Genomic DNA, 18840 nt, shown 5'->3' on the forward strand with positions numbered 1-18840 from the left:
ACCTCTGGTGGCAATGTTTTCCCAAGGTTGTATCCAGTATTGCTCTGATAAATTGGAGTCTTTGTGATGGTGTTATGTGGGACTTCTTGTAATTGAGGGAGAACACCAGCCTGTGGAGAGAGTGGCAGGTTAGGCTGAGATGTTCCAGGGCTTGTTCAGGTAAACGTATCGTGATCAGCCAATCGTCCAGGTAGGCGTAGACGCGAATACCCCCCCTTTTGAGACTCGCTGCCACAACCGCCATTAACTTGGTGAAAACCCTGAGGGCTGTGGTCAGCCCAAATGGCAGAACTCGAAATTGATCATGAGAACTGCAAACCGCAAACCTCAAGTACCTTCTATGCTTGTGATGGATAGGCACATGGAAATAAGCATCCTGAAGGTCCAATGATGCCATCCAATCCTGGAGGGCCTGAAGGATCTGAGAAAGGGTGACAATCTTTAACTTGTCCTTACTGAGGCACTTGTTCATGTTCAAGTCCAAGATTGGTCTCAATTCTCCGTCCTTTTTGGGAATTTCGAAACTACCGGGAGCACCAAACCTTGTTCCTCTCAGCCATAGGTAGCTGTTCTATAGCACCTTTATCTAGCAGGGTCAACATTTCCTGCATAAGGAGCAGAGCTGGAATTTTCAATGAGCTGTTCCCGAGTGGATGATTCCCAAGGCCTTTTTAGAAAAGCAAGGCAGTAACCCAGGGCTACCATTTCCAGTGCCCAATCATCTGAAGTAATGCCCTCCATGCTTGCAGATGCTGAGAAACTCTGCCTCCCACTGGGGTCATGTGGGTGAAGGCATCAGAGGGGTTTTGAGGCAGCTGAAGCAGCGGCTGGGGGAAAAGCTGCCGCTACTTGGGCTGATTTAGTACCTCTCCCTCGTCCACCATGAGGGAATCTTCTGACCTCTATGACTGGCTTAAGCTCTGCCTCTACCAACTGAGTAAAATCTAAAGGACTTACCCCTCCAAGATGATGCACTGGGATATGAATGTTAAGGCCGTCTGATGGCGGCACACCAACATTTATCTGATGCTTTCCAGGTCTGTAGCTTTTCCAGACTTTAATCATCCTTGCTACCAAACAGCCTCTAGCCATCAAAAGGCATATTAACGAGTCTAGCTTGTACATCTGGTGCAAATCCGGACTTCCCCACGCAAACCAGCGCAGCACGGTACTAGTTGCCATGGATCTGCTAACGCGATCTGCAGTATCCAGACCTGACTGGAGGCATTCACACATTTTCTTACCATTGTTGATGATAGCCAGGAAGCAGCCTTTCTTCTCCTTACGGGATGTGGTCAACTGCCATAGCTACGCAATCCCACAGGGTAAAAGTAAATTTTGACAAGGCACAAGTAGTGTTAGTTTATTTCAAAGCAATACTTCCAGCAGTAATTATTTTTCGAGCACGAGCATCCACTCACTTGTCATCCCTATCGGGAGGGATTGAAGGGTATGCAGATTGCTTTGTGGACGCGGCTGCCTGAACCACCAAACTCTCCTGTGTCAGGCGTTTTGTTAAATATTCTGGGTCACTGCCCGATGGCCTAGATTTGTTTTGAAAAGTGAGTTCACTGCTGCAGCAGTTCCTGGTGTTTGCCAATTAGATGCAACCCTTTTTTGGAGGGCAATATGAAAAGGTAAAATTGGGTCTTTCTGGGGACCTTGATACAATACACCAGTTAGTTCATCCTGCTCAAATGATAGTGCAGGCCTACTCCAACCCAAAAGGTCAACCACCTTGCTTATCAGTGGTCTATATAAAGAGTCATCGTGGTCAGAAGGAGCTGGCTTCCAAATTCTGGAGAAGTATCTATACGACTGGCTGTCTGCAAGTTTTCATTCAAGTCTTTTATTGTACACTCTTCAGAGATTAAGTCATCTGGCACAATTGGGATACCAAATGGTGGTGTATTGTCATCCGAGGGTTCGTTATCCTCAAATTGAAAGTTTAAAAAAAACATTTTGGTAAGAGTTTGAAAATCTTATCTTGTGTTATTGGGGGCTTCCACAACTTCAAAGAAATAGACAAATGGCTGAGTCGACAGCTCCGATGGCGTTGGTGAGACCGAAGTTGTCGACTTCTTATGCTTCCTCGAAGGAACCTTCAAAAGGACTTGACTCTTGGCTCGTCGAAGCCCATGAGGATTTCCTTGTTGGATCGATACTTGGATAGCCCTTGGTGCAACTCCGGCTTATGCCTCGTACTCGAAGATTCATAAAAGGTTTAGTATTCTGCTACCCTTTGCCGTCTTTATGCAGATCGACATGGACAGTCCTTCTGCTTCGGGACCCCTTCTTAAAGATTAACATTTCATTTCAAAATGCATTCGATTTTGTTGGGGAGTCAGACTTGGTTGGACATTTGATTACCTCGAACGAGGAATCACTAGAGGGCGAAGGTGACCTGTGGCGTTGTTTCTTGGCCTTCTGGGAAGACTAAGAATGACAATCTAGATCTTTTAGACTTTTTCCATCAACTCTTTTTAGGAATCTCTGAAGGAGGCCTACCGACCGCCAATTTACCTTTACGCTCCCTTAGAGCCTCGTTGGTCATCGCCCGGCAGGAGTTACACTCTGAAGTATGATTTTCAGTTCCAAGACACCACATACAAATGTAGTGGGGGGTCAGTGATCGACATCTTCAATCCAGTGTCTTGGCATTTCTTGAAGCCCATCTTAGGCGATGGAGCCGACAGTGAAGACTTTTGCGTACACAAAATGGGTGACAAAGTTCAATGAAGAAGCGAAGCGTGCCATAATTCTTCGAAGCAAATGCCCTGAAAAACTGAACTGAAGCCAACAGGCGCTGTGTGCGTCGACAGTCCAACAGAAGCCCTCGAGGGACATCGACGAGCCAGCACAAAGCCCTCTTGTCAAGAATCTTTCCGAAGCAGCTGAAGCTGGAAATATAAAAACATGAGGAATACATGGGAGGACAACCCATTTGAAGATAAGTGTCAGTCCAAAAACTAAGTTAAACTTGCTGACTCAGTCGTTCCTTAGTCTCATTCAGGTAGGGAAATCCCACTTTAGCATAGGGCAAGTTAAGCCTTCAACCATCCTGACATTTTTAGTTCATAAACTATTTATTTTGAACTTTGAATCTGTTGTCTGTCTTACTTCATGATGCCTTCACATTACACAGCGCTTTTAGCCAAATCACTAAATAAATATTCCTGATGGAAAAACGAGCATGATCAAAAAAATAGTTTATCTGACAGACCGGCTTCAATTTAAGAAAAGCCAGACTGTAATAAATAAAATTTAAGTCACTTTTTCAACTGAGCTAAAGAAAGGCAGGAATGAATATCCAAGGGTATAGTTCCAGAATTGTGGGGCAAGAAATTGAAATAAGCAAAAACAAAAAGGATGCACCAGGTGGGTGGGGGGACAAACAAAACCAGTTTAAAGACTGGGTGAAGCTCTGGTGGTGATTAAAGATGAGAGCCAAATCATGAATACCTTTGAAAACCAAACAAAAAACTCAAAACACTGACCTGGAGTAAATAAATGTGAGCTAAGTAGGAGTAAACGTCAGATGGGAAAGGTAAGCCAAACAGGATCCTTACTGCACATTTTAGAATGGAGCATAGAGGGTAATGAGCATAGTTAGGAAGACCCACATATAATGATCAGTAGTGAAGAAAGGAAAAGACAATATTTGTTATAAAGTTTAAATTGAAGAAAAAGTGAGTGATTTTCTTGATATTAAAAAGATGAAAAATGCAAGATTGAATAGCAGCGATTTGAGAATTTAGTGACTAGCAAGAATTGAAGATAAGATTATAGGATTGTTGAGCAAAAGGGAGATGTAATGGAGGAAATTAAGGTGGGGAAACCAAAGAAGCAGGGAAATAAGAAATGTCCAGGTTTTTGGGATTAAGACAAAGAAAACTAGAAGACTTCTAGGATTAAATTGAGCAAAGGCATCTCCCTTACCACGGAAGGAAGGTCTGCAAACAAAGGATTGGCAACGTACAGAGGCCATTTTGAGTATTACGTGCCTCAGAGGTAAAAAGGCAGCACATGATGGTGCACCCGCAACAAAATGGTAAAACTAACACGCCACCCCCTGCCTGGTCAGAGGATACCTGGAAAGTAACACATTTTACTTGGGGCCAAGGAAATAGGACAAAGTCCCCACAACACTCCACGTAAGACTGTTGCAAAGGTTAAAACGGCATAAAAAGAAAATTCTGGCACTGGTAGACACATGGGCTACCGAGTGCACCCAAAACGGCATTGCAAACGGCCACATACCATGTAGGGTGAAGCGTGCTGCCAAATAAAAACATTTATACCAAACAGGGGGGGGGGGGGGGGGGGGGTGGGTCTCCCTTGCCTGAAGCCTAAAGAGGATCCAGTGTCCCCAAAACTAAGTGAATGCAGGAAGTGAGCAAGGTAAGTCTCAAAGTGAAGGGAGGCTAAGGGGCTCAGGACAGAAAGGGTAACACTTAGAAAACAATCTCACTTAAAAATCCTTTGGCAGGCTGTTCCTCCCAATTAAGTTAGCAGCAGGCAACCATGTTTGAGTCCTCCCAGGAATGGATTTGAAGAGACAAGTCTCTAAGTGACGACAGTGTCTAACAAGCACGCAAGTCCTTTCTCGCGGTGCTTCAGGAACAGGACTTGGTGATGCTTTTGGGGTCCATGTAAGAGTACTGCAGGGCTAGACATCGCATGGATTAACAGTCTAAGGAAAGAAGGTACCTTATCGCAAGTTCCCCAGTGGATGGCTTTGGCAATGCTTGCCTGCAGCCTTCAGGCATTGTAATGGCCAGCCAGCTACCCAACACCTTCCAAGCAACAGAAAACCACTAGCTGGAATGTGCAGGGTGGGGGGAACACAAGATTGCCCCTTGATCCAGTTAAGACCCATGCAGCACTGACTGGAAATCAATGGCTTGACCCTACAACAGTGCATTACTGTATAAAGGCATTTCCCAGCTTCAAAAGGCATAAAGACAGCTGAAAAACCAAATGTCAAAAAGAACAGAACGTTTACTATGAGGAGCAGCTATAATTAAGCACTGAAATAAACACAGGTACACATTAGTGCAACAAAGGAAAATGAAAAAAACTGTTCAAGCAGCCCTTTCTGTGCACATTAAAAAGGCTAACATGTTATCTAAAAGAAAATGTTCTACAAACACTATTAAAACAGGATGTGCAATATGCAAACAAAATTAAAACATGGGGGAGGCTCTTCCTGCACTGTGAGCTATAGGAACTTTACACTGTACCCCAATCAACCGTAAGGCAAATGGGTGAGCCTAAAAGGCCTTGCTCACCCACAAGTCCATAAATGATGCTCTGGGAACCATTGTAGTCAATGGTGGGCAAGTTGCAGAAAGTCAAAAATTCACCAAGTGTCCATAGACTGCATTTATTTCATGTTTGGCAAGCAATTAAATACATTTCAATTACTGTAAGCTGTCAGCTATTTCAACAGTTGTCAAAGTGCTTTTTTCTTTTACCCAACTAATCAGACTGACGCATCAGTCCAGTCACATTTTTTGCCATTATGGATCAACGTTGGAGCAGAACTTCATTTTTGTTGGTTCTGCTGACTTTCTAGGGTATCCCTAAACATTTTGCTTTCTCTCCATTTCTTTAGATCACTGACCTGTAGTTGCGGTCAAAGAAACGTCTACTGAAGCTCCCCTCCAACTAAAACCCTTGAGTAGATGTTTGGTAACCCATAATGCTCATAGGCCAGAGGGGCTTTTTTATAATAATAATAATAATAAGGCATTTATATAGCACTGCGAACTCTCAGGTATCTGAGCGCTGCTTATTATTACCCACAGTGTGTGGTGCTCATTTATCGACCTCAGAAGGATGAAAGGCTGAGTTTGGCCCCGCCGGGATTCGAACCTGCGTTAACAGGCTCTGCACGGATGTCAAAGCGAGCGCTCTACTCGCTGTGCCACTTGGCCACTTAAGCATCCCATTTTCCTCAAGGGTGATTGTATTAACCTACATTGATTTTGTGGAGTAGGCTGTTGTCGGCTGTAATCTAGTTTTGGCTTCACCAGTGGTGCAAGCAATTTACGGCATTGGTAACCCAATGTACCTTTATGGTCGCCATTGGGGTACCATATTGTTCCGGTCCTACCATCTGCCATTTTGTTTCTTGGGCATTCCTTTGTCTAGGGAAACAATGAGGCAGGCCTATAGGGGCAGTTGTACATGTGTGGGCTCATTAGGAACATAGCTATGCACCTTACATAGCAGTTTGAAATGGTATAGACCAGTTCCTGACCAGGCATTCACGCTTGCAGTGGGGGGCGGTCCTGCAAGCTCACCAGATTTTGGGGGGAGGGGGGCCCATTGTCCAACCTTAAAACCTTTTTGAAACTTCAATGAGGGATTGATTGGTGGGCTGGCTTATGCCAGACCCTATGAATGTAAATATATACCTATGGGGAAACCAGATCCCTACACTGCAATTTATTTTAATTCTGCTGGAATTTGACGCAGGTTTACTTGCTGGAGGAATTTATACCGTTTTGTGCTGTTGCTGCATTTTTAGAACCCAGCATTTAGTTGACTTTGCTCTGGTTGAGATCAGTAGCTGGCCATTTCCTGCTCCCCTCTGGTCCTCAATGGCTTGGGCCACACTTTCCCATACAGTTGTACCGCAGCTTCCTTGTGTTTAGAAATTGTTGTCACCTGAAAGTGTTTTCAGACACCCCCCCCCACCTTCAGGCCCGCCCCCAAACCACACCCCCTATACCCCTCCCCCCCCAAATTCCTTGCCTCAACTATTCAGGGCAGTCCATGTATACCTCTGCCATATTAGTCTACACGGGACAGTCTTCTGTTAGTGGGTTGCCATCCATCGATAGTTGAGCTGCCAGAACTTTTGCCAGGTTATTCAATCCTTCTGAAACAACCTTGGTTATCCCTTCCACTTCTGGCTGGTGAAGCCCACGCCCAGGAGAGGTGAATGCTCCTTTGCTCATCTGGAGCAATGGCCCCAGATTCTGGTCCCTGGGTGGCAGGCTCCTGCAGTTCGCCATGTAAAAAGCGGTGTACTTACCTGATTATTTTGCCTTGGAACCATATTTTTAGCAACAAACAGGAGTGCTTAACTCTTGGCCCTGGGTTATTGGATTATTCTTGATACTTACCCTCACAGGTCCAAATGGTTGAAGATTTCTGCCAGCATGTTTCAACCACGTTTACCGACTTACATCGAGAGCTCAGTCCTGCTTGGCAGCATCATCTTCTGGGACTTGCAGAGGCTGCAAGTAAAGTAGCTGCAGGAGGGATTTAACCAGGGAAATGTGCAGACACTAACTCAAGAATAGAGACTCAACATGGACGTGATTAATGAATTCAATTAATTGTAACAAATAGGGACAAAGCAATGAAGTTAATTCATGGTTGACCCGTATTTGAGAAAGGCAATTGAATTGCTGAAACTCGTGTCATCAAAAGGGCACCCCTGCGTTAAAATATTTTTAAGAATAAAAAATTAGCACACTCATGCAAGGTTTTTGTGGCACTTGGGTTCTTTGTGAGACTTCTCTTTTTACTCATCTTCTGAGACTGCTGGGTCATGAGCATGTCGCTGGATCGCTTCAAAGATGGAAATTGTCTCATCTCTGGTGTCCAATGTGATGGGTTGCAACCACCTCAGGACCTTTGGCGTATGACGAAGGCTCATCTTGCTTTTCAACATAACTGCCTAACTGCCCTTTATTCCCATGGGAACTTCAAGGTGCTGGGGAAGTTTAGGTCCAAAGCCACGTTTTTTACCCCAATGCCCTCAATGTTCTCTGCATTTTTTAATTCTTGCATTACAATCTTGAGGAAAGGACTCATTATACAGTTTCATTTGTGGTTACATTTGTATACGACTACCACACTGAACTAGATTTACTATGACCTTGTGTGGAGCTCCTAGCCATCTTAATTTGAAAAGTACTGCCTTACAGTGAATAAGCATTCTATTTCAAATCAACCCCCTCAATGCTGCCATAGTAGGGGCAATCTTGTGTATAAATTCATCGCTAGAAAGCTTTGAGCTATGAGTAGAACGAAATATGATCCCCTATATAGCAATATTCCTGGGCTTCTACAGGTGAATTTTCCAGCTTCCAAATAAAGTTACTGCGTTTATATACCTTCTACTTTATTTTCAGCAGAGAACGTTGCCACAGCATTAATTCTTCTCTTTAGGCTTATTCATAGTGAATCCAAATAAAGCTAGATAGTCAGCATACCCTAACAAAGGAAAACAAAAGTTCTCCCAATTTGGGAAAAAATGACCAGACTGTTTAAAACGACATCTTGGTGAACCAAGCAAAGATTGAAAAGGGGCACTTGGGCGTACCTGTGTAAAGGTTTTCTTCATTAGAATGCTGTTTGTACAAGTTCCTGCCATGTCCAATCTCACTCACCCTAGTGTGCGTAGTAACACATTTGGACTAGTGCCAATCCCCCACTCAAACAGAAAGTTCTTGTCAATGCAGTCAAAAGCTACAGAGACATCTGAAAGCTGCAGAAGATGGCTGTAATGAGTGCATTAGCACTCAACTGGTTCAGAACATACTGATGGTAGACATTCCCCTTTTGAACCCCAATTAGGTGGACTCAAAACAGATGCTGTCACCTTGCCAGAATCATGCATCAAGAGGTAAAAGCAAATACCTTATTAATAGTAATGAGTGCCAAACTATTTCGGGTCTCCCCTGTTAATTTTTTTTTATATAAAAGCACCAACACACTTTCAGTCCATGAAACAGGTAAGCTACTATAGAAGAAATCAAAATTTGCAAGATTTATGTCCATTTCTGTGGTTAAGATCTACATTTACTAGTTTACCAGTTTCATTCACTCTGCATTGCCAGCATGGAATTTTAGTTCGTTTTTTAATGTAAATGTGTATTTGGGGAGAGCTTCTAGGTGGAGCTCAGCAATATAAATGGCAAGTAGCAGCATAAGTATCTTATAAAGCATTCCAAAACATGGCCACTAACTGGGTTGATCTGCCAAGTTTCTAGCACATTTTCTTTATCAATTGGATCCCAAAATGTATTAGACTGACACAGCCAAGAAAGCAAACATTGTTACACACATCACTAGGTAAGGAATATGCATAGGAAGTGAACCTAAAAAGACTCAAGCCCCAGAAATCTAAATATGTATCCCCATCTGTCAAAGCATTAAACTACAACCACTAAATACTGTCCCCTCCAAGGTATCTCAGTTGCAACAAAGAAGGTCACATGAAAGGAAATGCCCCGTAGCTGACAGGGTGCCTTCACAGTGACTTTACCACAACTGGGAAACTAGTACCCATGATGCACCTTTCAAACAATCTGCTTGATATCGCAGCTTCAAGCAGGCAGCCTCCAGATCCTTCAAGAAGTTCCTCGAACAGCCACTTAACAAATCCGCTCAATACTCATGAAACTGCACCTCAATACCACCAAACGGGAACATCCATCTGGTGTCTCAGGCAAGAACACCTTACGATATCGGACTGCAATTACCTACTCATTAGACCTTTGCTTCAGAGACACAAAGAGCATTTGACAGACTGCTAAAAAGCCAGAGCTGTTCTAAGTGCAAGTTCCATCTTCCTCTGTGCTGCCTCATTGGAGGTGGATTTTGGGCAGGAGCAAGAGGGGGGGGGGGGGGCAGAACACCCACTGAGACAACCAGGATTTAACACTTCACTATTTTGAAGGGAGCTTTGTAGATCAGTCAAGTCAAAATAAGCATGTGTGCTCCCGGTGGAACCCATGAAGATCAATGACAAAAATGAGTCCCGATAAACTATAAACCATAAAGCTGCAGTTAACCCTAAACCAACCAGACAGCAAACCAAGAAAGCTTCCAACTATTGACATGAGTTTTGTTTTATTTTTAAGGGCACTGACCTGCGGAGCTGCATAAAATGTACTAGCCCGCCATCCACCTCTCCCCGTCCTCTGGTGGGGATATTCTTGAAGTATTTAAAGTTTTCCAGTAGGCCTCGACACTGCTGCCACTGGTGAGTGAGTATAGGAGAACCCATGGCCTAGAAATACCAGATGCCCACCTAGACCTTATTGTAGGAATGCATTGATAGTGGGTGAAGCAAACCGAATGCCTATAAACGTCTTTAGAGTCATCCAGTGAATCACTGTCCATAACATCATCTTGAAATAGCAACAATGCAGTTATACTATCTTCGTTAAATCGCTTCCAAGGTATGTACAACAAAGAAACGGGTAGAACATTCATAGAAACATGATATTACCTAGTATGGAAATTGCATGAAGTCTAGCCTGGACAGCTTGCAACCTCTTCTTATGATTGGAAAAGCCATGAGCTAGTCGGATGTGTGTAAACAGCAGCATCTATAAGAAAAGAGAAACCAAACTTTTGAGATAGCAAACAAAATACAAGATCCCGTCTAGCACCAAACCTGCCAACTTCAGAGGAACATACAACTACAAGGATTAAGTTACTTACCTGCAACTCCTGTTCTCCAGCATTGGTATCTTTCATAGATTCACATGCGGTTTGACTATTCCCCCCCCCCCCCCGCGCCCCACCCCCCCCATCAGGCTGGGAATACTTGCCAACAGTAAAGCGGCTTCATTTGAAATCAAGAACTGCAATTATGTTAGTTTTTTCTTAGTGTTGTTTTTGGGTCGTTAGCCCTTAGCCAATAGGCAGCACTTCCCATAGCTCCTCCACTGGAGCCCATCTTTAGAAATGCATAATGCATGTGAATGTGTGAAAAACTAGTCAAGATGAGCACAAGCAGGGTAGGCAGGAGGTGAGCATGCGAATCTATGAAAAATACCAATACTGGAGAAGAGTTGCAGGTTAAGTAACTTATTCCTTCTGCAGCATTGGATATTTCATAGATTCACACACTGTTTGAATAATTACACAGCAGTATATACATATGTATCTATGGCAAATCGGGGAGGAGGAAGACAGGCTCACCTGCAGGGTAAATCTAACCTTAGGTGAACAGATGCCAAAGGACAGCTTGTCCAACTCTAGACTCTGTTGAGTTCTTGTTGTTGCAGTAGAGCTCAGCGAAGTGACCAGACCTCCACGTCCCTGCCCTGCAGATGTCCACAAAGGAAGGCAGTGGTGGATGCTACAGCGCTTATAGAATGTGCCTTAAGCCAACGAGTAAGCCAGTTGAAAATGCAAGTTGAAAGCCATTGGGATATTAACTTGGACAGAGCCTGGCTGACACCCTTGGATCCAAACGCCACAGAGGGTATCACCCCATTGTTTCGTGGCCAAAAATCCAAAGGCCAAAAATGACGAATTGTGAACTGCATATTTCAACGCATTTATATGTTACGGGGAGGGCTGCAGGGGGTCTCCCCCCGCATACAAGTGAGTTGAAATGTGTGAAAGAAAAAAACTAATTCTGTACCGCAGGATTTCTTTTTTTCCCCCAAAAATCAGATCTGCTGCGAGTACTTCAGAATGGCTTGGCATTATAGTACTTCAGCACTCACATTTATTGATTCATTCATTCATTTGTAAAGCACACCTAACCCAAAGGCATCTGTTTGCAGTCAGTGCAGTTGGATGGAAAAATAATTCGAAACATGTGCAATTTTACATATAGTCTAGATTTGGCGCAGTGAATACAATGGTACAGGTGGACGGGAGGTGTCATTACTTAGAACATGAGCGAGTTGCAAACATAGTATGATTTGGTGCTCAGACTATTTACAATTTAGGAGTTCTTGGGTGAGAAGCCAAGTTTTAAGGTCTTTCCGGAAGGACCAGAAGGATTGTTCTGATCAGAGCGATGGCGGTATGGCGCTCCAGTGTTTATCAGCGAATACAGGGAAGCTGGAGCTCCCCTGCTTTTTGCAATTTCAATCTGGGGATCTTGAGAAGGTGTCAGTAGGCAGCACGGGTCGGTCTATTAGATTATGATTTGGTGAATTTCTTAGCCAGATATTTGGGTGCGGCATTTGAAAGAAATTTGTATGTTAGCAATTACATTTTTGATTAGAAGGCGTTTACAAACCAGCAACCAGTGGGCGTTCTGTCTAGCAGAGGAAATTGTCATATTTTGAAATGTTCAGTGCTGCTCTTAGAACATTATTTTGTAGGACCTGTCATTTGTTGATATTCCGCATTGTGAAACCTGCAAAGGGGGCACTGCAGTAATCTAGTCTGGTTGAAAATTAGGGCTCTGGCGATCATGATGCAGCCGTCTGTAGACAGGAAGTGTCTGCAGGCATTGAGGAGTTTGAGGTGTATGCTGCAGCAGAGGTGACAGTTTACATGTCTGGTTAGTGATGGTGATGAATCAAAGTAGACCCCTAATGTCTTTACTTCTTTTGAGACTGGGATAGTGTTACCATCAATGATGGATTTGTAGGTGCTGTAAAGTTTAAGCGGGTTTGGGTTCCAATAAGGAACAGTTCAGTTCTCTCGTCATTCAAGCATAAAGAGTGTTGAACAATCCAAGAATGCATAGCTCAGCACTTCAAAATCAGTCTCAAAGGAGCCCGAAATGAGGCGGATTTGGGTGTCATCAGTGTAGTTAGCGTACGAAGTCCCCATGGTGTCGAGGACAAAGAGGTGTTTTGTGAAGATATTGTATCATGTCGGAGAGACACAAGAGCCTTGGGGAACACCGCAGGTGACTGGAGCTGGTGGGGCAGAGGCGGTAGAGAAGAGACTCCTTGTTCTGTTTGATGGAAAGGATTCGATCCAGGCTGGTGCTTAAGTTGGCTGGTGATGACTTTTTGGCAGAGGATTTTGTGGTCTACCAAATCAAAAGCAGCAGAGGTCCAGAAGAAGGAAAAAAATGTGACCATTATCTATGATCTCATCCATTTGGATTTTGAGATCCAGGAGTTCTGACTATTCCTTGACAGGGCGGAAACCGGATTGGCGGAGTCCAATGAGGTTGTTGGTTTCCAGATATTTTTGGATTTGCAAGTATGCTACTCCATCTATTATTGAGATTAGGAATGGGACTGTCATGGTAGAGTGGTAGCTGGTGGGGGTGTTAGGGTCTAACATGTTTCTTAAATGAGTGGAAGGACCCAAGCATCTTTAAGGTTGTCCTCAATGTCAAAGGTGAAGTAGTTGCTGATGAGCAATGTGATAAAGGTGCAAGCTCTATTGCACAGTCGTTTGTGAGTGAGGCTGGGCCGATGTCGCTGTGGCATCTGGATGGCTTCAGGCCTTTGAAGAATGTTGTGACTTCAGAGGTAGAGAGCAGGGTAAACGCGAACTCCTGGGTATGAAGGGTGGAATTTGGAGGTGGCCAGGGTGTCGGGGGAGGGGGGGGATGCGGGGGGATGTTTGGGCGTCCAGTGCCAAAGTGGGTACCAGTTTATTTTTTTTAATGCAATTTTGGATTGTAGTAAGATTTTATCCAAGAGTGCCTTTTGGATATTGCAGTACCAGTGTGTCTTTAGTGCAGCTAGCTGGGGGGAGGTTGGAGATTAGAGTTCTCGCAAAATGACGAAGAGCTCTCGAGTTTTCAATTCGCTCATTACAGGTCTGACTTTTAGCGTGGACTATGTTTTTTTTTTTTATAACTTTTGGACGCGGTGGTGAAGAGCCCTTTGACACTGAGGGAGACACTTTCCATGTGGATTCAGCTGCTCACTTTGTGGCGTAATGCTTGGAGGTATACCACAAGTTCAAGTGCGCTATTGTTTTGGATTTACATTTATTCAAGGGTGCTACCTTGACAATGGCCAATAGTAGGGTATGATTGTATAATTCAACCATCGTGGAAGGATCCTCAGTGGAATGCACGCAAGTTCTTAGGGTTTGCAATAACGGGAGCATACTCCCTGGTTGATATTTTGGGCATTCCTTGAAAGAGCAGCAGGTGCCGGTTGGGGTGTAGCACCCCGTTGCTTGTGTTTAGGGATAGTAAATGAGATTACATTATGGTCAGACCAAAGGCATGGCACATTGGAGAGAAGATCAAGTTCCTTACCAACTGTAGTTCTTTAGATTGGATGTTCCTCCCACGTATTCCACATCTTAGATATTCGTATCAGTTTTGCTTTCGTATCGTCAGCTAGTAGAATGAGCTCTTAGTCCCTCTTGAGGTTCTTTACCCACCATTCTGTAACACTCTCCAATTGCGAGAATTTTCTATCTGGATAAGGTCAGTTTCGTTACTGCCAGGCCCAATTTGTGGCTGGTGTATCCAATGAAAAGTTGATCGCTTTGCCGAAATTTTGCCAGTCTAGAAACGTAAAAACAGAGCCCCTTTTGGGTCCAGCCTGTGAAGTCTTTCTTCCTTACTTGCATGAGGGGGAGAATAGAAATATGGCAAAGTGATCTTCTGAGACAGTGAAAATCAGACTATTTTTGGAAGAAATGAACGTTTGACTAAGTATAACTGACTTTATGGAAAATGGTGTGAGGAGGCTTACAAGAGAGGGCCTGTAACTCACTCACCCTGCGGGCTGATGTAATAGCCACTAATAGGATTGTCTTCAAAGTGAGAAGCATTAGCGGACAAGAAAGCAGAGGCTTGAAAGGAATGCATGTAAGATATTTTAGTACTAAATTTAGATCCCAAACATGGACTTTAAAAGGGACTGGAGGGTACATGTTAGTGAGGCCCTTTAAGAATTAAACAACAAGTGGCATTTTGAAGTACAATACCTCTTCTGATGAGCGCTTGAAAATAGAAAGCGCAGCCATGTATCCTTTTATTGTACCAATCTGAAGGCCTTGATTGGCTAAATGCAGCAGGAAAGAAAGTACCATAGGTGTACCACATAGAAAAGGATCCACATTCTTAACCTCGCACCAGTTACTGAACTTGTTCCAACAACACTGGTACAAAGATTTTGGTGCTGGCCTTCTGGCCGAAAGCAAAATCTCCATTAAGTCGTCCGGGAGGTCCCAATCCTTACATCTCAGCCTCTCAGAAACCATGTCTGAAGGCAGTGCCTTGACCTCTGGATGGAGAACCCAACCTTTCTCTAGCAAGATAAGATCCTCTCTTGGTGGAAGACGTATTGGAGGGCAGATGGACATGTTCGGGTACCATGTCCTCCTGGCCCAATCCGGGGCAATTAGGATAATGGTTATACTGAACTTTCTCAACCTCTCAATTACGTGAGGATCACAGGGACTGGAGGCAACTTGTATATAAGCAGACATTCCCTGTTCACTACAAACGAGTCCCCTAGAGCTGCTCTTTGAGGAAAATTCCCTTGAACAGTACAGTTCGCACTTCCTGTTGACACTGGTTGCGAACATATGCACTTTTGGGTTTCCCCAAAGGGGGGACGATCTCTTGAAGGACTTCCTGAGCTAGTTCCCACTCGTGGGACACTGCTCTGAATGCTCAGAGTCCGCCGCCGTGTTCTGCTTTCCAGCTAGGCAAACTGCTGATAGAGAGATTCATTCTTGTATTGCCCAGAACCAGAGCTGTATTGCCTCCCTGCACAGTGGTAGTGACCCTACGCCTCCTCTTGTTAAGGTAGTAGGTGGCCACTGTGTTTAGTCATTATCAGGACATTCTTTCGCCGAAAGGCATTCAGCCCTAGTCTGATTGCCCTCAGCTCCAAAAGGTTGATGTATAGTTTGGACTCCGATGGAAACCAACAACAACGGATTGACAGGTTGCTGGTGTGAGCAGCCCACCCTGTGAGTGAGACATCCCTCACTACGGTCATCTCCGGCCATAGTTGCCAAAAAGATTCTCCCTTGAGAATATTGTCCTTGAAAGCCCACCATGGCAAATCTTGAGCCACTCTGGTCAGAACTTGCAAAAGAGCTGACATATCCCCTGAAAACTGGGAGCATTGAGTCCCGAGGACCCATTGAAGGGATCTCATTCTGGCCTCTGACACCAGGAAAATGCAGGATGCTATGAGGCGGAGCAAGCTCAGAAAATCGAAGGCCGGCAGATGCTGGGCATTCTGGAACTTTACCATCTGCAGAATGTGGTGACCTCTCACCTCGGAAGGGGAGGCTTTGTTCGAAGAAGTATCCAGTACTGCTCTGATCAATTGGAGTCTTTGGAATGGTATCATATTTGACTTTTTGTAATAGAGGGAGAAGCCCATCTGTGTAAAAAGTGGAAGGTCATGCTCCGATGTTCCTGGGCCTGTGTGAACGTGCCCTGATCAACCAATCTTCCAGGTAAGGTTAGACTTGAATCCCCCCAACCCCTCCATGAGACTCGCTGCCACTACCCCCCCCTCCCCCCCCCATCAGCTTGGTGAAAACCCTCAGGCAGAGGTCAACCCGAATGGCAGAACTCAAAACTGATAGTGAAAACTGCCAATCGTGAACCTCGGGTACTTTCTGTGCTTGGGATGAATCGGCACATGAAAGTAAGCATCCTGAAGGTCCAATGATACCAACCAGTCCTGGAGCGCCTGAAGGATCTGAGAAAGGGTTACCATCTTGAACTTGTGATTCCTGAGGAACTTGCTTAAGTTTAAGTCCAAGATGGGTCTCAATCTGCTGTCGTCCTTTGGGATGAGGAAGTATTACCAGGTTACTCACTGTAGTGACCACCTTACTCCTAGTCCATAGTCCCCTTTCCTCCATACTTGTGGGACATCTCTCCGTCCTGTGGGACGGGACCGGAGCACTTTGTAAAAAGCATCCACATTTTCAAAAATGTGTCCCTCTTTCCTGCGCGGGCCCGGCACGCGGCCGTAACCCCGCCCACCTTGGCTCTGCCCCGCGCATCCATCCTTTTCTATCGCCAGGACGAAGACCCATTAGCAACAACAGAGGAACCTTATTAGAGGGGACGGCGGGCGGGCGTATGGAGGAAAGGGGGCTATGGACTAGGAGTAAGGTGGTCACTACGGTGAGTAACCTGGTAATACTCCTACGTCCCGTCCCCTTTCCTCCATACTTGTGGGAGATTCCCCAAGCACTCCTCACAGGAAATACGGGCTGATGGAAATACCCCTTACTGAAACAGGTTCTTCAGCACAGCCTGACCAAACTGAGCGTCAGCTCTTGAGCTCATGTTGAGACAGTAATGCATACAGAAAGCAAATGGGGAGGCCCAAGTAGCTGCGCTAGCGATGGAATCCCAGGGGACATTTCTGAAAAGCAACCGCGTGCCTTGCCCCGCACCAGGTGTGCATGGATACCCTTAGGAGGTTTCAGCCATTGGACGGTGAAAGACTGATGCAGGCGGCAATCCACCTAGAAATAGTTGCCTAAGACGCTGGCTTGCACTGAGGGTTACCGAAGGTCACAAAACATTAAGAACGCCTAAGCTCGGAAGTCCTGTCCAGGTACAACTTAAGAGCTCTTCGGACATCAAGACAGTGTAGAACCTTTTCAGACTCTGAGGCAGGGTTCGGAAAAAAGACCGGAAGGGAGATCGACTGATTCAGATGGAATTCGGTCACCACCTTCGGTAGAAAAGCCGGGTTTGTCCGAAGGACTACCTTGTCCTTATGAAAGACCAAGAAAGGATGCTCCACCGACAATGCCTGGAGCTCACTCACTCTCCTTGCTGACGTAACGGCGACCAGAAGGGTCATTTTCCAAGACAAGTACTTGAGGTCCACCGTAGCCATTGGTTCAAAGGGTTTGTGGCACAGCGCCGTCAGGACTACATTTAGGTAATCCATGAGAGGACCTCCGCCTTCAATTCCCACTCGTACCTGACCACTGTCCGCTGGCTGAGGGCATCCACTGTGACATTCAGCTAGCCCGAGATGTGCACTGCAAGCAGCCAGACACCATGAAGCAAGGCCCACTCCCAATTCTGGATGTACAGGTCCACGGAGGAGGGGGGGGGGGGGACTTCGTTCCCCCTTGTTTGTGGATGTAATACATTGACACCACATTGTCCGTTCTTATGCGGACCACCTTGTTGACGATGAGCGGTCTGAACGCCCCGAGCGCTAGGAAGATTACCAGAAGCTCCAAAACCAGAGGTCCGAAACTTGAAGATCTAACGTTGCACCCCACCCCTAGAAGGGAGGAGTGCGTTGTGATCGTCAACATGGGGACCAGGTCCTGAAACCCCGCGCCCCCAGACAGATTGCTGAGAGATGACCACCAATCCAGGTCCACTCTAATGGAATCCAGAATCATTATCCGCATGGAATCCGGATCCATTGCCCGACGCCATGATCTCCGAAGAGCCATCTGGGTCCATCTCATCTTGAGACGAGCAAGAGGAAGAGCCAACACGCACAAGACCATGAGGCCCAGAAGCCTCTGGAACCACCAGGCCGACATGCTCTCCGACTGCACAAACATCTGACACGTGGCTAACGGATCCGCCATTCTGTCCCCGGTCAGGTACACTCTGCATTCGATCGTGTTCCAGCGAAAACCCAGGAAAATGAGGTCCTGCGAGACCGTCATGGAAGATTTCTGCCAGTTCACCGACAGCCCAAGATGGACAGGAGCTGAAGGAGAGACTGGAGATTGCCCGCTGCTGCTAGCGGACAAGGGCTGCGTAAAAGCCAGTCGTCCAAATACGGATACACATGGATACCCTGGAGACTAAGAAAGGCCGCAATCACCGACAATCTTCGTAAAGACATGCGACGCCGAGCTGAGGCCAAAAGGAAGCACTCGAAACTGGAAGTGCTCCTCTCCCAAAGAGAAGCGGAGATATCTCCTGTGTGGGTTCCAAATCAGGATATACATGTACGCGTCCTGAAGATCCACAATGCTGAGCCAATCGCCTATCTGTAAGGAGGAGCGTATCTGGCTGGGCGTGATATTCTTGAATTTCTCTTGGGGTAGGAAAACATTGAACTGGGAAAGGTCTAGGATGGTGCACAGGCCAGCCTGGTTGGGTTTGGGCACGGTAAACAGGTGGGAGTAGAAGCCCTCCCCTCGCTCCCCAAGGGGAACGGGTTCCAC

The 18840-nt window shown here is 45.5% G+C and overlaps 1 protein-coding gene across 5 annotated transcripts in view; it reads right to left on the minus strand.

The window, feature by feature from the left end:
- HUWE1 (HECT, UBA and WWE domain containing E3 ubiquitin protein ligase 1) overlaps window positions 1-18840 on the minus strand; it is a 2445223-nt gene that overhangs the window by 2162809 nt on the left and 263574 nt on the right. For all 5 annotated transcript variants that reach the window (XM_069645305.1, XM_069645304.1, XM_069645303.1 and 2 more), the window contains exon 10: window positions 10259-10358. In XM_069645305.1, the coding sequence (XP_069501406.1) occupies window positions 10259-10358 (100 nt within the window). The remainder of the gene's footprint in view (window positions 1-10258; window positions 10359-18840) is intronic.

Source organism: Ambystoma mexicanum, chromosome 2p (genome assembly GCF_040938575.1).
Source record: "Ambystoma mexicanum isolate Mex_15411 chromosome 2p, UKY_AmexF1_1, whole genome shotgun sequence".
Lineage (NCBI taxonomy): Eukaryota > Metazoa > Chordata > Amphibia > Caudata > Ambystomatidae > Ambystoma > Ambystoma mexicanum.